The sequence below is a fragment of the Aethalodelphis obliquidens genome, unplaced genomic scaffold (genome assembly GCF_003676395.1).
Source record: "Aethalodelphis obliquidens isolate GAN/ISIS:26980383/991018 unplaced genomic scaffold, ASM367639v1 scaffold7, whole genome shotgun sequence".
NCBI classification, from domain to species: domain Eukaryota; kingdom Metazoa; phylum Chordata; class Mammalia; order Artiodactyla; family Delphinidae; genus Aethalodelphis; species Aethalodelphis obliquidens.
In genome coordinates this window covers 13,083,628-13,104,010 of record NW_020837951.1, presented here as the reverse complement: position 1 = coordinate 13,104,010, position 20,383 = coordinate 13,083,628, and the positions used below count along the sequence as shown (strand labels likewise).

Below are 20,383 nucleotides of genomic sequence, written 5' to 3'. Positions count from 1 at the left end.
GGGTGGGTCTCCGTGAAAGTCTCATCACAGTCCTCTGTGCTGCGTGTCTGCTGCACCTCCCTCCGAAGCCTCACTCCATCTCCACTCGTCACAGTGATCCCCTTCTCTTCTCGCAAAGCTCAATTCAGAGGCAGCCCCCCTGAGGCTATTTCCACCTCCCAGACATCCTTTCCTCCTCTGTACCCCCTTGGCCCTTGAACTTTCCTGGGCCTCGTATTGCTCAGGTTCCATTTGACTTTCTCCAGCGTGGCTCCAGCATGAGTTTAGACCTACCTTCTGCCTCTGAAGAGTCTGGGTCTACTAAGTTCTCTCTCTTTAATTCCTAAGACAAGGATTGAGAGCTTTTGGTGGTGATTCCCTGCTGTCCACAGATTTCAAAAACAGGATGGTTAAAGTGTGTGTGTGTGTGTGTGTGTGTGTGTGTGCGCACATATGTGAGAGACAGTAAGGGAAGCAGACTGGAGCTGTGGGAAGAGCAAAGGATTTGGAATCCGACAGTCCTGGGTTTGAATCCTAGCTCTGCACCCTTATAGACCTGAGGCTTTGACCAATGGGTCCCCACTTAACCCAGCTTTCTCACCTTAAAAGAAGTATGCACTGTGTTGTACATTCATGCTTTCTGTGTTTCACACTTGTGAGTATGCTACCATGCCTGTGTTATTCATTTACATAAGGTACATTTAATAAACAGTGATTTAATAAATTCTTATAACTGTAAGTAGTGCCATAGCTATCAGTAAATCACATAGTGACTTTGGCTGAGAGAGAGAAAATGAGTCATTACAAGAAGGACAAGGCAGGCCCTTCTAGCCTTACAGAAACTTCTCCCCCTCCAGCTGCATGGAACCCCCAGAGTGGAAGGAGGAGGCATGGCTGTCCCTTCCACCCACCCCCTCACCCAGCTTTGCCCTCTGAGGCACTTCCTTGGTATAACAGCTTATGAGTGCCCACTGGGCTTATAGTGGCCCTGCAGGCACAACGTAAAGTTGAGAATGACCGCAGTCTTTTATTTATTTTTACATGATCCATTTTAACTAATTTAATGCACTTGGGGCAGGTTTTGTGCAAAAAAAGTGGGAAGTGATACGGGCCTAGGAGCATACCTAGCTTTTAAAATATTACTTCTTACGGCAAAAATTCCCCTTTATCAGATTCTTCTATAAAGCAGCATTTTCCTTGCTAGGAAACATGGCCCTCCATATGCATGGTGTCAACACATTTATCCTCATCAGCTTCTCTGGTGTGAGCTTCAGCTCAGTTGCTTCCCAGCTGGGTGGCTTAACCTTTCTGAACCTCACTTTGCTCATCTACAAAATGGGAATAATTCTCTACTATGAGGGAATCATGCCCTGTTGCATATCCCATGCACCACACTACATCAGGCTGCTCCACTTCATTTTTTGTATTTATTATAAATACACCCACCCAGTCTTGCTGGAAATTCAGCAAGTCTCTCCCAGGGCTCCCTTGGCCAGATATATTCCCCAGAGGTCAGGACTAGTAACCACCAGATATGGTTATGGCATTGTTTCCTCCCTCTGCCCTTGTGCCCCACCCAGACCTTCAGGGGCAAGCCTTATTCTACTGGCACTTAATTACTTCAGCTCAGCGTATCACTTTGGGAAGCTCTTTATAAGCATTCATTGTTACAAAAGTGAGGGAATCTCAACCATGTTCTTTCTATCTTTGTAACAGTGGACAAATTCTTAGAAGGACACAAGGACTATTTGGAATCTAAGTATTTAAAATTCTGCAATTGACAATTCTGAACATCTTTGGGAGAAAATGCACACTCCATGACTGGACCAGAATATACTGAGAAAATAATTTATTCAATTGTAAATCAGGAATTTTATTTATTTTTTTAATACTGAACTATCAATAACATCTTGAGTTTGTCCATTTGGAATTTAAGTGAATTATAAAAAATCAAGATTCCTTCAAAAAGAAACATCAGTCCTTTAATCTGAGGATAGGTCATTTCTTTGCTTTGGGACTTAAACCATGAACTCTCCCTACTCCAGAATGGACCCCAGAAAACTTGAGTTATAGAGAAGCAAGAGTCCTAACTGACCTGCAATCTCCTTTGTCTTTTACAAGGGCACTTCTTCAGAATTTTTGTTGGTCTTGTTTTGTTCTGCTGGGTTGTGAAAATTCTTGGCAAGAATTGAAGACTAGGAGGCACAGTGAAACAGTAGCGAAAATGGAGGTTTGATTTTATCAAAGAAGCCCATGGTGCTGAACATCAGGCCAGTGCAATGGCTCTTCAAGTAAATTGCTTGAAAATGGAAACCAGTGACCTAAACTGGAACACAAGCAAATATAAACGTGCCTGCATATGTAAATGTTGCCTCCTAACTCCCTTTACGTTGAATTGCTTAACTTTAAATAATATGTAAGATTTCATAGCTTCTCTTAGAGAAAGGAATTGAAGGTTAAGCTGTTCAGTCACGAAGACTGGGTCTCCCATTGCCATCCCCTCTACTTTTGATATAAAATCAATGAACTGTTTTATTATACACATCTGGTTGTTACACTTCAGTAGTGCAGATGGGGCAGGGGAAAACAAGAGGTTCCTTGATGTCAGCCCTCCAAGTTGGGGCATGATGGGCTGAGGGTTAGAACAGGTGGTGGCAGGATTTGCTGATGACTGACTGTCCTGAAATGAAGCCCAGGTCTGGGAAACGTAACCCCTTGCAAGCCTCTTCAATCCCCTGCAGGTCTTTGTCTACTCTGACACCACTCGCTTCCTCTGGCCAAGGATTTGAAGACTCAAGGTCCAGAGCACGGTGGACCGAATATGACTTGGCCAAAACAAGAAGCATCTTCTAAGACAACACTTCTCTTGGTGTCATAACGGTTGAGGAGACTGGAGACCACCCACATTGCCTCCCATTCAGTGCCTGGATCCATGCTGCTGTATTTATGTGCCAACCCCATGCCCTGTTCCCCTCAGAGGTGGCATTGCCCCCACAGTGATCAGCCCCGTCTCTCTACTCTCTCTTTGCTATTTCATGGCAAACTTACTTTGAGGCTTGTTTTCATTTCATGCTGAGCACCCACTGGCTCATCCGATTCCCTGGGACTCCCAACATTCGTCACTGATATCCACTGGGAGTCTTGACCAGTCTTTGCATGGAAGCCAAACAACGTCCTGATAAGAAAAGGACGTGGACTACAAATGGCCTGAAGTACTCTGCTGTTGAAACCACTTGAGGGTTGCCAAGGTTAACTGTGTCCTAATAAGAGTTCTCCTGTTTGCAAAGCAACTCCGTTGCTTTAGACTCAGCAGAGACAGGAAGACACTGAAATCAAGAGGACAACCGCTCACAACTGTATCTTGTTGCCAAACATTTCCCTATGCATACTTTTCTCTGGTAGGTCAACTGACGCATGTAGAGTGTTTCTGGCTTTTTCTTTGCCCATGACAATTTTCTTTTTCTTTTTTTTTTTTGTTTAGCTGATAAGTGTATCCCCCCAACCCAGAAAAGATAAGAAATCACTAGGAATTTACATCTGATTACCATAGGTTCATTCTCCCATATTACAAGGCTTGAAGTTGCAAGGAGGAATAATACGTACTTGCTGTGTTGGTGTTTTGTTAGTATTTTTTTTTTTAAGTTAAAATTAAGTGTTACTTTTCCGAAGAAGTAGCCAGAATAATACTCTCTCAAATTCAGAAACCTACCGGCACAATTTAAAGTCAGACGTTATTTCTAACCAAATTATATTCTTTTGTCTGCCAAGATATCTTGACAAGCTTAATATCTGAAGGCAGGCCTATATGATAATCCCAGCAGTATTCTGGGGATAAGATTTTAGTGGGTTTGTTGAGAAGGAAATACTTGTTTAGATGGCTTTCATCATGCCACTCGGCTTCTATGTCATTTTTCTTGTCCTGGAGGATTCCCCTGAAGCACTCCTGGGTGATGTTTAGGACCTGAGTGGGTGTTCCCCCAAAAATGGCCGCATGGTAATAAAAATCCCCCTGGCCAAACGGAATGTATGCTGCGGACTCTTTCCGCCTCTCGTAGGTGAACTCGTCAGGATCTGCCTTGTACCACCAGGCCTGCAGCTGAGCCACCGACTGGCCCAGGGTCTCCAGCCCAAAGGTGTCTTGGAAGACCTGGTCCACGTCCATGCAGAAGAGGAAGTCGACCTCATGCTGGATGTGGGCCACAATGTGCTCCCCGATGGTCTTCATGCGCATCATGCTGATGTCCTGCCACCTCTTCTCAGGCCTGATCTCAAACACTTTGAAGGAACGCAGAGGACCCAGCTCTATCAAAGGCATCCTGGAGACATCATCCACCATGATGTAAAATATGACTCTGTGGCCAACCATGAAGAACTTATTAGCAGATGTTAAGAACTCCTCCAAGTAATGCTCAATGTATCTGAAACAAAGAAGAATGGGATAAATGTAACCTCTAGGATTTCTGCAGGAGGCGACATTCTATTCTCATCATCTTGTCTGTATTTTGCAGTTTAGGAAAGGAATTATTTTTCCCCCCATCCGAGACAAGTGCTTTCACACAGAGGGACGTTCCTGGCCACTCTCCACCATTCAGTCACTCAACTTTGGGGAGGTGGAGTGACTTACCTGACTGATGATTCTAGAAGGGTGACTAGGCATGCCCAGCCCCGCCCCCTCCTCTCTCACTCTTGGAAGCCGGCCAGGTGGAAAGAACATGTGTTCTCAACTGCTCTGGGCCTTGTACTGGTAGCTTAGTGGTACAGGCCCTGCTCCCACAACCAGAGGCTTGCAGTTTCTTGTGCTGTAGGTGCCTGGATGCCCAAGTCTTTCTAATTCTGTGGTTCAACGTTAGGAGGCCCAGGGCCTTCAGATACAAGCCACATTCTGCAGTATCGGCTTTAACTGTAATGAAGGTGATATTCACTACCACCTGCCTTACTTAGCCCCTTGTCTTATTTATCAGTTGATTCAGACTCTGGGCAGGCAGAGGGGGTACTAGTTCTTTTTTGTTCCTGCTTTACTGAGATATAACTGACATGTATCATTGTGTAAGTTTAACGTGTGCCAAGTGCTGATTTGGTGCACACGTATTACAGAATGATTACCACTGTAGCATCAGTTAACACCTTCATCACATCACAGAATTATCATTTCTTTTTTGTGGCAAGAAGATTTGAGATTTATTCTCTGAACAGTTTTCAAGTCTATAATACAACATTATTAACGATAATCACCATGCTGTATGTTAGATCCCCAGAACTTATTCATCTGATAACTGCAGGTATGTACCCTTCAATCAACATCAGGGGGCACTAGTTCTCAGGCCTCCCTTGAAAACCCCAACCTATACTCCAATGTTGCTATTGCCCTACCAGATGCAAGAGTGACGTGACCCTTGGGTCATTTGGGGATGCATTAAGTCTAACCATCGCCACTCTCTTATCCTTCTCTGGGACCCAGAGAATGGGTTATGGGACATGGATATCCTTCCATATTACACATTCGCCCTGTGAATTTCCCTCTGGCCACCCCAAACACCAATCCATTAACCAGATACTGCCATTATAAGACCCATCCCAATACCAGAGCAAACAAGCTCTGATTTAACCTTATTTGAACTATCTCATTTCCTTTTTTAAAAATAGATTTTATTTTTTAGAGCATGTTTAGGCTCACAGCAAAATTGAGCTGAAATTGCAGAGAGTTCCCATATGCCCCCCCGCTCCCCTGTCCCTCCCACAGCTTCCCCAATATCAACATCCAGCACCAGGGTGGCACATGCATTGCAGTCGATGAACCCACATTGACACATCGTTATCAGGCTAAGTCCACCGTTTACATTCTATGGGTTTGGACAAATATATAACGACAGGTATCTTTCATTATGTATGGTATTATACAGAGTATTTTCACTGCCCTAAAAATTCTGTGTTATGCCTATTCATCCATTTCCCTACTCCAACCCCTGGTAACTACTGATCTTTTTACTTTCTCCATAGTTTTGCCTTTTCCAGAATGTCATATAATTGAAATCGTACAGTATGTAGTCTTTTCAGATTGGTTTCTTTTACTTAGTAATGTGCATTTACGGTTCCTCCATGTCTTCTCAAGCCTTGATAGTTTTTTTTTTTTGCACTGATAATATTCCACCATCTGGATGTGCCACAGTGTATTGACCCATTCACCTACTAAAGGACATCTTAGTTACTTCCAAGTTTTGGCAATTATGAATAAAGCTGCTATAAACATCTGTATGCAAGTTTCTGTGTGGACATAAAGTTTCAACTTTTTTGGGTAAACACCAAGGAGTGCAGTTGCCGGACCATATGATAAAAGCATGTTTAGTTTTGTAAGAATCTGCCAGACCGTCTTCCAAAGTGGCTGCACCATTTTGCATCCCACCAGCAGTGTGAGTACCTCTTGCTCCACATTTTCGCCAGCAGTTGGTGTTGTCAGTGGTTTGGATTTGGGTCATTCTAATAGATGTGTAGTGGTATTTTAGCTATTTACTTATTCATTCAAAAACCATCATGTTTGGGACTTCCCTGGTGGTGCAGTGGTTGAGAATCCACCTGCCAATGCAGGAGACACCGGTTTGATCCCTGGTCTGGGAAGATCCCACATGCCGTGGGGCAACTAAGCCCGTGCGCCACAACTACTGAGCCTGCGCGCCACAACTACTGAAGCCCGTGCGCCTAGAGCCCGTGCTCCACAACGAGAAGCCACCGCAATGAGAAGCCTGCGCGCAACAAAGAGTAGCCCCCCGCTCGCCACAACTAGAGGAAGGCCTCACGCAGCACCGAAGACCCAGCGCAGCCAAAAATAAGATTAAATAAATAAATTAAAACAAAACAAAACAGAACACCATGTTCGTGTCTTCTGTAAGCCAACCTACACGCTATCTTGTGAAGCCATGGGGCTGATAGAGAAGGGGAAGAAGGAGTGGTTGGTTGGCTTAACACAACTCATGCACCCCCAGACTCTTGCTCAGTGAGGGTGGAATAAGTGTAATTTGCTGATCACACTAACGGTCAATTATGGTGTTTTGTGAGTAATAATAAGCGGCACCTCTTCTTGCTTTTTGGTTGCTGCTTGGATTCCCTTTTGTTACTACAAAAATAAACTGTGCTTTTAATATTGGTCTCTGGAAACCCCAGCGTTGACACTATTGATTCTTTAAACGGAGAGAATATATCGGAGCAATATTAAGAGGGACTTCAACATGGCTCTGGGGCTGGTGGCCAGGAAATTCTTCCATACTCTGGAACTTTAAGAACAATCTATTGCACCCTGAGGCCTGGGAGACAATCCCAGGGGAAGGGAGGGGGCCTTTGTGAGGTTTAACATTGTTTAGAGATTAAAGCACTGCGGTTGGCTCTGTGCATTGTTATTTGAAAACAAACCAAACATCATACCTCCTAAAAGTCCAAATCCACTCTTGGGAGGATTTATTGCTGCTGAGTACAAACAGTCCTCTCATGCCCCCGAGCGGAGAGCACACGGATTTCACCAGGATATGTGATTTACAGTTTAGTTCTGAGAAGCCGCAAGGAGATGGCAGAAACCATTGTGGAGCCGCCGGCAACGTTCTGTTCTTTTTGGAAACATCAGGATTAAATCAGTCAGCAGTGTGGCTGGCTTGTCCCCTCTCGTACCAAAGGATAAGGCGAGCTGAGCATCTGCTCCCGACTCATAACAGTACAGATTCTTCTAGTAAAAATGTCAAAACTCCAGTCACCCTTCTCAATTAGAGATGCCGCCTAGGCCCCTGGGATCAGCACATTTAGTGACATCAGGACTTGATCAGTACGGCGACGGCAATGGCTTCTGGGCTCTGGGTCGGAGGTCTCGGGAGAACACTCAGATCTTCACTCAGATCATCCTGGGCCTTCACCCCTCTTTGTACAGGCGAGAGGTCAACTTTCCATGTGGCTTTTGGAAAAGGTACAGTTGGGAAGGCCCATGACGGGGCGGGGGGTGCGGGGGGAGGGAGGAGGCTAATAGGAAAAGTGAACTTTTAATTTTGTTTTGGAAAAAAAAAAAAATTCAATATAACCCAAAAGAACAAAATGGGTTATATTGTATTTTAAACTAAGATTACAGCTACTACTTTTAAGTAGGAATGATTGCAGTTTGGGGAGCAATGTTCTAAACAAGGAAATGGAAGCTGAAACAGGAACCTATCCAACCTCTGGAAGAGGAAGTTCTGACCAGCCAAATCTCCTGGGGCCAAAGCCTCCAGGATGAATGGGGCAGGAAGCAGCCCAGGAACCCATGGAGGAGTGGTCAGCCATGCTGATGTGGGAAACCACCGCACGTAAGTCACTTCTCTCCCTGATCCTTGGTCCGGGGTCTTGAGAGCGTAGGAGAAACAATGACGCCCATTCGGGCTGTCTAACAGCTGGCATTTTTGGAATTTCCAGAGAGCTGTGAAGGTCAGGGCAGAGGCGGCTGTGGGCGTGCTGTAGACTCCGGGCTCAGTGGGTGCAGCAGACATTCTTACCTGCACCCGAGGCCCTCAATGAGGTGGGAAGTTGTCGACTCCCCGATCACTGTCTTGTTCTCAGCCTTTTGGGGCCTCAGCAGAAATGAGCCTGAAATGGTCCTATTACTCCATTCTCCTGTCTAACAATTCATACACGTCACGGACAGCCTCCGTACGCCCAGGGGACCCCTCGCCAACCTTCTGACAGTGGAACAAAAAAAAGTAAAGTCAGTTTTATTGGCAACACCTACCTTCCGACAGCAAAAACCGTCAAGCCCACGGTAATTTTCTGTTTGGCATAATAATTTTCTAGGATAGCTCTGCTGTAGGTGCCTTCCCACACCACCGGCGCCTTCCATCCGGTCATGGTCACAACCTCTGGGCGTTTACTGGTGACAAAACAGAGTCCATGAATCAGGATGGTTTTAAGGTAGGGCAGAGATGGTCTGAGGGAAAATGGGTCAGCCACGGCTTATGGTGACTGTCCTTGAATCCCGACTACAGTTTAACCTCAAACAGTCGGCTGGTGGTATGACATTTGCATCATCTTCTGGGTGAGGGACAGGAGACCCTGGCCCAGGTGTCTCTGAGGGCTGCGTTGGGGGAGCCTGTGGGGATCTTACCTGTACAACTCAAACCCTCTGTCCCCCCGCCTTCCTGCTTTCCTTGTCCTCGTCTTCCTTCTAAATCTCTCCTGCAGTCTCCCCAGCCCCTTCCTAAGCTTCCAGTGGCATCTCTGGGTGTTCTTCATCCCCGTGGGTGCCCTCTGACCCTGAGAAAGCCCTAGTGCTTGATGCAGGGGGACCAGAGAGTGCCACGAGAGCTGAAAGAGGAAGAAGCCGCTGTTTCAACTTGCGTTTTGCTAGAAGGGGATCCCTGGGTTGGAACCTGGTTATAGGGCAAAAAGGGCCCCAGACTGAGGGGGTTCTGGTGTGTATCGTTCATTTGACAAACAAGGAGACAGTCACCCAGGAAAGAAGGGACCCTGCAGGCTGGGGTTCTTGCTCCGACCTCTCTCAGACCACGTGGCCTCTTTACTAAAGGCACAAAGCTGGGGGAGGTGGGAGGGGAGGATGTTCTCTGCACTCAGAACACTTGAAAGGGACTTGGCAGAGCCAACACAAACACAGGAAACAACGTAAGAGCAACGACAAAACACCAAACTGTGAAGAGTAAATGCAGAAAGGCTGAGTAGCAGCTGGGGCCCAGCCCGAGGCGGGGTGGGGGGATGGGAGGGGGATGGCGGAGACTCAGCTCTGACCCCCATTTGCTCTGGAAGTGACTGTGCTTGCCTGTTGGGAAGTAGAAACTAAAACACAGTCATTTAGACTCAACCCCCATGGACAAAGCTGAGTTTTTCCAGTGAGGCTGGGCAAGGCTGGGTCACGCCCTGCTAACCCCAGCTCCCAGTAGCGTCTCACTCATGCCTCCTGTCCCTCTGTCCCCAAGCTCTGCACTCCTGTTCTGGAGCTGACTCAGCCCTCCCACCCCTGCCCTGTGCCCTGCTTCAGGGCTGCTTCCTTCTTCCCCACACAGTGAATCTCCTCCAGAGACGGGGAGGGACACTGCCAGGCTGCTCTCGCGGCCCTCCCCATCTTGCCTGGGGTCCCAAACCCCACCCCAGCTCTGCCCTCCCACCCCGGGTAAGACAGCTGCATGGCTGCATGGCTGCACAGGGAGAGCTGCTCTTGGTTTCCTTCCACCATGAAAGAAGCTATTTTGGACTCTGCACCAACCTGTGAGACACTTTCACATACACTTTCTCATGTAGTCCCTGCAAAAGCCCTGCCATGTATTATGTTCATTGTACAGATAAGAAAACCGAGGCTCAGAAAGGCTTGTTAACATGTCCAAGGCCAAACAGCTAATGATGTAACTAACACACACTGGACACTTCCTATGGAACCAGGCACAGCACCAAGGGCTTCACCCTTCAGAGGTAGGTGCTATGTTGAGTCCCATTTTATCAATGAGGAAACTGCAGCACGGAGCAGTTAAATAACTTGTCTGAGGTCACACAGCTAGTAAGAAGCCAAGCTGGGATTTGAACCCAGATAACCTGACTCTGTAGTCTGTGCTCTGAACCACTGTATCTATTGCTTCTTATATTGCATATTTATTTGCTAGGCTGATGAAATGGGGTTAAAACACAGGTTTGTCAGTCATTTCCACTCAACTTACTACTTCAGCACTTTTTCTCAGTGCAGAATGAGAAATGATGAGGTTTTTTTGTTTTGTTTTTAGAAGCTTATGTGATGCTTTTAGTCACATAAAACTCCCAGCTTTGTTGAATGACTGGATTTCAAACCAACACACACACACACACACACACACACACACACACACACACACGGCTTATCATTCTATAACCTATGTTTCTGAACGTAAACCCTTCCATGCATTGTCACCTCATCCATTGCCTGTCAAGGATCTCTTAGCAGTTCTGTCCCAGCCCATCAGCTAAGCCATGCAGCCACGCGTGAGCTGAACACTTGGCAAGCCGGTAATATTATATTTAAGAAAAGGAAGAGAAAAAGGAGGAAAGGACGGTATTCTTATTTAATACTTCTGGGTACAGGGGCCGTCCTTGACTTTCATTCTCTCATTGAATCCTCACCAACTACCTTCTAGAGCGGGTGCTGTCCTCACCCGTTTCACAAATAAAGAAAGCAGGGGTAGGCGAGAAGGAGAAGGAACTACAGCTTTCGCCATCGAATCAACAGGAGGGGCCAGAGCAGGGCCCTCAGCCCCACCACGCACACCTGCTAAGTCTCTGCTCTGTGCCAGGCCCAGAGCTGAGCACGGAGATCGGAGGAATGAGGCCTGTCCTACCCCTTGAGAGTCTCACAGTCCTGACAGGTGGCCTACCACATGCTCCTCCACTGCACGACCACTCAGTCTACACCTTCTAGAAAGACTGAGTCAGGACACCAGTGTCCAGTTTGTTTACTTGGCTGGGAAGAGTCCTTTGAGAAGGAAAAAAAAACAAAAAAAGCAGTAATATTAAAATTAACATTTCATTAAAAATTAAAATGTTCTATTTCCCAGCTGTTAATTATTAAATTCCACTGGCAATTCCAACGTGTCAGCGACCCTGACTAGGAAGCCAGATGACAGGCTGAACACGCAGGCCGTGGGGAGGAAGATGGGGTGGGAAGATGATCGAGATCAGCTTCCTGGATGAACCTCTGCTCAGACCCCACCCCACCCCACCCTGAAAAAAAAAAAAAGACAAGTGACAGCAGACAAACCACACACGTGTAAGAGCAAAAGATGTCCAAGGTCACCAAGATGGGGCTCTAAAAGGAGGAAAAAGTACCAGGAAAGATGGGAAACTGCCCAAATGCCTTCCTTCCAAGCAGGGCACCCACTGTGTTACTTCAGCTTGTGGGGCTAAAGGTTTCCCACAAGATAAAAGGGCCTCCCTAACCCAAACACACACCTAGCTAGGTAACTGGTAGCTTTTACATTCTGTGTACTTAGTTATGGGTACATTGTGGTCCCCAAGGATGGGGAAGAGGAAGAGTTAAAGTTCTATGAATCATGCAGCAGTTCAAAACAGGTGTGGAATGCATACAACGTGTTATTTACTGGACTCCTTCCAGGCGGCAGGACGTAGACAAGAGCTGATGGTGACATGAACAAGGGTGGTGGCTGTGGGAGGGCGAGAGGGAGATGATGTGGGAAAAATTGGGGGGGAAGAGTTAACAGAACATGTAAATGAATTAGACTGTGGGATGGATGAAGGAAAGGCTGAAGGAGGAATCAGAGAGGTCTCCTGGACTCTGGCTTGAGATGGGGAATGAGAAGAATGAGGGTGGGGCAGAATCAAGAACTCCATCTGGGTCACGTGAGACACACAGAGGTGTCAGGCAGGCAGTCAGACACAAGCAGGGGATCAGGGAAAACCTGTGGACTAAAGATATAAATGTGGGTGTCATTCCCCCATGGACGGCGTCTAATGCCATGGAAATGGGTGAGAGCACATTGGAAGATGGTATAAAGAAAAGAGATGAGGATACTGGACTCAACCTCCAGAAAGTAATATTTGATGGCTGGGAAGAGGGAGAGGCCCCAGTTAAGGAGACTGAGAAGGGAGATGGGAGAAGCAGGAGGAAAATTAAGAGGATGTGATGATACAGAGAGTAAGTGATATTGATGTAAAAATGCATACACAGTATACTCAAGATGTTTCAGACAGTTTGCAGAAGAGGATACATTTCTATAAATATATCTGTTCATTCAATTGTTCACCTTTCATTCAGTTATGCAAGAAATATACTTTAGTTCCTGAGAAGGCTTAGATTTGGTGCCACTACACGTCAATATTCTTTAAATATCTGCTCGCCGGTTGTCTGAGGAGAAACTGAGCCGTGCGTGGGGGAGAGTGGAGTGAGTGACAGCTGGTGGCTGTGAGCTGTTCCTCTTCTCTGACCCCAGTCATTCAGCCCTGGCCCCGCCTTCCAAGTCTCACTCCGCAAAGCACAAGTACCACAGTAGAAGTGTGCCGCCCTCCTTTGAAGGGAGCTTGGCGACCATCTCTAGCTCATCTAGCTGGCCCTTGGCGCGGGGCACGGGGGCGGGGGTGTCTCACCACCCCCCTACACACACATCTAAGGAGCTTGTCAAAGCTACAGTGCCACCATATTCTTACATTTCCAGGAATGGTTTAGCATCTCATAGATGGCTACCCTATGTCGTTGTCCAGCTCTTCAAATGACACATGGGAGGCCAAAATTCCCCATCCTTTCACACTGACATGGATCCCTTATCCCAAAACAATAAGACAACTTGCCAGAACATGTTCAGTCTTTCCAGAGCCCAAGCCCCCTCATGCTGGAATAGATACTACTCTCCCCTGATCCTCCTACCTCTACAGCCACTCCTGCTCCTTTTCAGACTTTTCTTCCTCCACTGGCCCTGTAAAGGCTGATGTCAGACATCCACCTGGCCTGTAGATCCCATTGCCACCTGTACTCTGATGGCTCCTCTTCCTACATCTCTACTACATATCTTCTGCCACACTTATGGGCACTGCTATAGACTGACTATTGTGTCCCCCCAAAATTCATGTGTTGAAACCTAATCCCATATGTGATGGTGTTAGTGGGTGGGGCCTTAGGGAGGTGATTAGGTCATGAGGGTGGAACCCTCATGAATGGAATTAGTGCCCTTAGAAAAGAGACCCCAGAGAGTTCCCTCTTCCCTTCTACCACGTGAGAAAACAGTGAGAAGATGACCGTGTATACATTAGGAAGTGGGTCCTCATCAGACACCACATCTTCTGAGGCCTTGATCTTGGACTTCCCAGCCTCCAGAACTGTACAAAATATATTTTTGTTGTTTATAAGCCATCCAGTCTATGGTATTTTGTTATAGCAGCCTGAATGACAAAGACAGGCGCCCTGTGAATCTCTGTCCAGATACCCCACAAGTACCTGAATCCACATACATCCCCAGTTGAGCTCATCGTCCTTCATGCCCCCACCACCACTAACAGACCCTTTCCTGGTCAATGACACCACCACCCACCAGTCTCTCAGGCCTCAGGGTCATCCCGGACAGCTCTTACCTCCTTACCCCCAAACCGCATCCTTCTAAGTCAGGTTGATCACACCTCCTTACTAATCATGGCAAACACTAGTTGCACACCTAGTACCCCTACAGGACTGTGAACTTCTTGAATATAACCATACTGATTGATTTCTACTGTCTCCTGTGCCTAACACAATGTCTAGTATAGAATTTCTGACCGTGACTCATAGTGAGAAATACATCTTCTGTCACAAACACATATGCACGTACACATATATACGGAAGCAAAAATTCCACTAAACAATACCTATCCTTACTTCATGCGATACCTTCTGATTTTCTATTTGATTTCAATTTTTTAAAAAGCTGTTTTTAAACCATTCAGCTAATTTCTGAACACATTAATGGGCAGTGACTGGTAGTTTGAAAAACACCAGCTAGCATATCATAGGTGTTTGATAAACATGTGTTGTATGTTAAAGAATGCGTGCATGGCCCTCTGAGATTCTGGGTCATCACCGCCCTTTTACAGATGAGTTAACCGAATCACAGAATTTTCTTGCTCTGACTCTAGATTCTGCGGCTTTCCACAACACCCCGTGGCCTGTGAGAACATCTCCAGCCCCGGTATTTTGTGATTCATTTGCTGCCGCTGGCTAACTGCTGTCAGAATCACTGTAGTTGTTGCTCAAGCATTTAAGTCAAAATATCCAGCCTCTCAGTTTCTCATCTAATCTGTTTTCAAAGTCTAATAGATGCTAAGACCCTGTCTCCTCAGTCAGGAATGCTCTCCCCGGCACTGTGGCCTATGCAACCCCCACCGCTGCTGAGCTATGGGTTTACTGAACTTGGGGCAATGCTTCTTTTCTTACTGTGGATTAAACCAGTCCAAGAGCTGAAGCTCCTCTTCGTCCTCCTTTCTTTGTTCCTTTGCTTTGTCTATATCTTCTTCTTCTTCGTGGTAACTGTGGGTCCTACATACAAAGGGAAAACAAGCTGAGGAAGGCAGGGAGGTGAGTGAGGATCCTGCAAAAACGGGTGCCAAGGGCTTTCCTGGGGGCGCAGTGGTTGAGAGTCCGCCTGCCGATGCAGGGGACATGGGTTCGTGCCCCGGTCCGGGAAGATCCCACATGCTGCGGAGCGGCTGGGCCCGTGGGCCATGGCCACTGAGCCTGTGCGTCTGGAGCCTGTGCTCCGCAGCAGGAGAGGCCACAACAGTGAGAGGCCCGCGTACAGCAAAAAAAAAAAAAAAAAAAAAAAACGGGTGCCAAGGCAGAGAACATGTGCACCAAGTGAATGTCTGGAGAAAGGTTCATGATACTATACGTTTATTCATAAAGACGTACTTTTGATGCAAAGGTGCAGTACTCACCTTTCTTATTATCCTCCCAGGTCAGCACAGTTAGCAATTTAATGACCCAACAACCATCAGGTTATTTCAGGGGGAGGGAAACTTCATAAAACCGTCCTCATGAAAACGTTTTAGCGTATGACAGTCTTTCCTGCAATCCCAACTTTAGCCTGAATTTCACTCATCCTCAAGTTAAATGGGAAAAAACAAAAACATGAAAACCAAACTTAATGTCCCAGTCCCAACCATGAAATAGAGTCCTTGTGTGCTTCCAATAGGCCAGAAAGACAAGTGACTGAGTTTATGGCTGTGAAACCACTTTTTTTTTTTTTTTTAGTCTTTAATTTTTTTTTAACATCTTTATTGGAGTGTAACTGCTTTACAATGGTGTGTTAGTTTCTGCTGTATGACAAAGTGAATCAGCTCTACGTATATAAATATCCCCTTATGAAACCATTTTATTTGGACTCTATAGCGTCGGGTGGATAAACAGACCATCGTCTGACTGCCTTACCCATTGTTAAACCAGCTTGGAAACCACCAGCCCTTCTGAATGCTGCTGTCACCAACTTCTGGGTTTCTAAGAAATGAAAAAGATGACAAACGTTTTTAGAAAATGCGGCAGTCCCAAACTGGGGGTTTTCCAAACTCTTTTCATGGCAGGTCACTTAAAAAAATTTTTTTTTAAATCACTAATTCATAAAATGAGCCGAAGCGACACCGCTCTAGCTGAATGAGAGATGGACCTGACACTCCCTGGATCTCCCCTCCCTTGGGCGTCCCCTGGCGCTCAGCTCATCCAGGGAGCCCTAGCAGGGAGAGGAGAGAAGAATGACAAGATGTGGAGGTAACTAATACATAACTCTGGGTCCTGGATCTGCCACTTACTAGTTGTGTGACTGTTATCGGACATTTTCCCTCTCTGAAGCTTGATTTTCTCCTCTGAAAAGTTAGATGCTAATAATAACAACAATAATAAATCTACCATGAAGGTGGCTTTGAAGACTAAACAAAGTAGCATACGTAAAAGAGCTTTCTAAGTTGAAAATGACTGTAGCAAGTCGGCGTCTTTCAAGAAAACAGTGCACGTTTCCAAGAATGATCTCTTTTGCTAAACGAGGAGAATTTGAGTTGCTACAAAGGTCAGCAGTGACAGACTCAGGAAATCTGAGGGTCTCTAAACCAGAAAGAAGCTCAGCAATCTGTAATCAGAACCACTTTCACCACACACATGCTGAAGTGTCCACATTCACTGTGAGAGTCTCTCCAAGGTGGGCACCTTCCGGAGGCAGGAAAAGACGGGGAAGCCAGGGGATACAATGCCCTTCGGTTGGACAAATAAGGTGGTGAGGCATGAATGGGTATAAATAGTAAGAAACCTATTTTAAAGCCCATCTACTTTCAAGAAGTGCTTGAGATGGTCTATGATTAAGAAGGTATGGTTACTTTTTCTTTTTCCCACTTGCATAAAATGAATAAATTTTCCAAAATTCCAAAAAAAAAGAAGGTATGGTTACAATAAATAGGGAAACAATACAAGAATAAAGACAAAACTAAACAAACCAAACAAAAACAAAAGGAAACAGAGGAACAGTTTAGTCACTCAGGTAGGTGTTTTCACATGACTTGGGTCATCTCAGCCACTCTGTGAGAATAAAAGTTTTACCTTTATTTTTATTTTATGGCTGAGATATTGGTTGAGTGGGTTTGAGCAAATTGCCAAGATCCCATGGCATGTAAGCACAAAAGCCAGGATTTAACACCAGGGGAGAAATTATATCAGAAACGAAGGCCGAGGAAAGTACAAGTTAAGCACAACACTTTGCTCTGAGCTTCTTGGCAACCAAGACAAAGACAGAAAAATGAAGGCTTACAGAGTCCTAACTGCCAATCCTCCTCCTCCTCCTCCTCCTCCACACACTGGTTCACTGGGAAACCCAAACTTTTTTCCTGATCCTTTGTCTCAACAAAATTTCTTGCAGGGGTCTTTATACAACATGTAGTGGGCTGCATAATGGACAATATCTACCCTGATTATTTTTATGAGTAAGGCAGGAATGTTCTCCAGACAACACTACTTAAAGAGACAGATAGTTGATGAGAAGCACGGACAAAACAAGAGTCACGGCTCTATAAAGGCAAGACTAGGGGGCTGGAGGAGTACAGGCCAGACCCCTGGGACCCCTCCCCTCCACCTGTGACCAGAGCTGCATCACCACCTGCCATGTTAAGAATGGACTGTAGGGGTGCCAGAGTGGACATGGGAGGCATCCCATAGATATCTAGAATTCAAAGCACTTACTTTGACTGGTTTATCCAGAACAAAGAGGCTTCTGGGCTAAAAGCAAATGAGAAATAAAAACATATAATGTTACTTTTAATTTGGAGAAAACCATTATCATTGAAGTCCTGGGCTGAGTTGAGAGCTTGGGTTTTGTCTACTCCCAGGTTTCCACCTTCCTTTGAGATAGAACCAATGATATCAAGGGACTTCAGTCACTTCTGGATTACTCAGAACAAGGGGTGGGAAGAAGGTCTCTGGAGAATCTCAAATCTCAGTTAAAAACAAAAAAAAGATGGCAGCTCTCCATTGTCCAGGGTGGCCTTGCTGAGGGAGAGGCTCCACACACAGGTCCCCTCCTGCCACCTGCTCAGGAATCACCCAGGATTATCTTAAAACCAACGACTGCAGAGCCAGCATACCACCAGCTCAGAGCCTTCTACAGAGCAGCCTCAAAGGGCATTTCTTTAGCCAACGAAGGCAGTGAGACCATCTGAAGGCAACTACAAGACTGGACCAGCGACTGTATGACTCCTCTAGGGGACCACCTCCCTTCATTCAACAAATACTTGCTGACAGTGTGTTACATGCCAAGTGCTGGGGATATGGCATTGACTGAGACAGACACAGTCCCTATGCGTCCTTGTGATGCAGACAAGCTACTGGGGACAGCAGGAAAAAAAAAAAAAGCATAAGTAACCAGGAGCACTTAACAGGAAGACCTGGAAGGCTTCCCAGAGGAGGGGATAATGTTTTAGCTGAGTTCTGAAGGATAAATAGGAGTCCAGGGGAAGAGGAACTGGGAAGAATGTCCCTAACAGAGACAAAAATATGCAAAGGCCCTGAGAAAGGAAGGAGGCACTTAATGTGCAAGGAAATAAACAGAGAAGTAGCCAGAGGTCCCCTCGCTGGGGCCTGCTGGGGATTTTGCCCTTGAAGAGTTTTAGGCAGGAGACGAATAGGGTCCTATCTGTAGGCCTTGTGAGAGTAGATATGGGTGACTAGTCATGAGGCTGGCAGTGGTCCAGGCCCAGGTCAAGGGAGCCAGGGAGATGGAGGGAGAGGAGTACACTGATTTGAGAGACATTTGGGGGGCAAAGGGACAGGACTTATAGTACTAGATTCCTCCATTGTTTTGTGCATGGAAGCTGTGCCCAATGGCTAAACCTTACTTGCTCACTTCTCCTCCCTGTGAATATAAAGGAGAGAGCTTGGTAGAAACAGTTCTGGACCTGGGCTCAGGTACCTGCCCTGGCTCAGCGCCCTTCTGGCCCCAGCTGCCCTCATCTCTGAAAACAATAAATGACTAATATTTGTTTCAGACTTTGCCTTCTGCCCCTGCTGGGAGTCCACATCTCCTGGTAGGAGTAAAATGCATGCCCTCTTTCCACCTACGTTTCCCCTCTGAGCTCAATACTTGTGGACCAAGCTCTAACGTCCCTTGTTTCTAAATCTGTTTATTGATCCGACAATATTCATAACAGCTAATACTTGGCCAGGGACTGTTCTAAGAGATTGACATGTATTAGCTCATTAAATCCTCACAACAATCAGTGAAGGAGGTTCTATTCTTCCTCAGAGGCACCTACACATTAAGTGGTTTTGTTCAAGGTCGTACTGCTAGGAGAAGAAACAGTATTTGAACCTGGGGAATCTGACTCCACGCCCTACAAGAGGAGGAAGGGAGAGGAGAGAGGAGGGGGCGGGCCTGCTGCAACTCAGCACTCAGACCCCCACCTGGCACTCAGGGCATCAATCTGCAGATTCAGATTCGCCACCTTGTCCCAACTTTTTAATCTGCCATCTTGCCCTTTGCACCCTCCTCTCCCAGAAGCCTTCGACATCTCAGGTCACAGCAACACCCACGCTGCAGTGTATGGCATTTGACACATATTCATCCTTCAAGGCACAGCTCAAATGCCACCTCTTCTGTGCCTTCCTTGGTACGATCCTAGCACAGTGCCTGGCACACAGTAGGTGCTCAATAAATATTTGTAAATGAAGGCAAAAAAAATAGATCCCTCTCTAAGCCAAACATAATCGTTGCCTTCTTGAACTCTCATGGCCCCTTTTCTCTCCCTCTGATGTCCTTCCTCCACTCGCATTGTTGGTTTTTTTTTTTTAATTTAACTTTATCTAGGCTTTTGGTTTGATTTTCTAAATTTAACTTAAAAAATATATTTATTTATTTATTTATCGTTGTGTTGGGTCTTTGTTGCTGCGCACGGGCTTTCTCTAGTTACGTCGAGAAGGGGCTACTCTTCGTCGCATTGCATGGGCTTCTCATCACGGTGGCTTCTCTTGCTGTGGAGCACGGGCTCTAGGCGCACGGGCTTCAGTAGTTGTTGCACGCAGGCTCAGTAGTTGTGGCTCACGGGCTCTGGAGCACAGGCTCAGTAGTTGTGGTGCACAGGCTTAGTTGCTCCATGGCATGTGGGACCTTCCCGGACCAGGGATCGAACCCATGTCCCCTGCATTTGCAGGTGGATTCTTAACCACTGTACCACCAGGGAAGTCTTGCATTTTTGGTTTATTGGTGTGTACGTCTGCTTACTCCATCCAAAGCATAACCCCTTGAGGGTAGGAATTCTCCATGGCTCACACTGTATCCCTCACAGCACTCGGCATGCACAACCAGCTCAAGAAGGAGCCCCAGACGATGAATCAGATCTGAGTTCTAGTTAGAACTTGGACATAAATTCACTGTTAAGTCATTTCACCAATTTGGTCTCCATTTTGTCACTTGAAAAATGG

General features: G+C 46.2%; 1 protein-coding gene across 14 annotated transcripts in view; it reads right to left on the bottom strand.

Annotated features, from left to right (window-relative positions):
* Positions 1 to 1,813: 1,813 nt before the first annotated feature.
* The window catches only part of GGTA1 (glycoprotein alpha-galactosyltransferase 1 (inactive)), a 90,139-nt gene continuing 71,569 nt past the window's right edge, over positions 1,814 to 20,383 (bottom strand). For 6 of the 14 annotated variants that reach the window (XM_027104987.1, XM_027104988.1, XM_027104984.1 and 3 more), the window contains 5 exons: positions 17,651 to 17,686; positions 15,863 to 15,928; positions 14,870 to 14,971; positions 8,714 to 8,851; positions 1,814 to 4,397 (listed from right to left, as the gene is read on the bottom strand). In XM_027104987.1, the coding sequence (XP_026960788.1) occupies positions 3,704 to 4,397; positions 8,714 to 8,851; positions 14,870 to 14,971; positions 15,863 to 15,928; positions 17,651 to 17,686 (1,036 nt within the window). In that variant the 3' untranslated portion in view covers positions 1,814 to 3,703. The remainder of the gene's footprint in view (positions 4,398 to 8,713; positions 8,852 to 14,869; positions 14,972 to 15,862; positions 15,929 to 17,650; positions 17,687 to 20,383) is intronic. The other 8 variants (XM_027104985.1, XM_027104994.1, XM_027104995.1 and 5 more) reach the window with 3 other exon arrangements.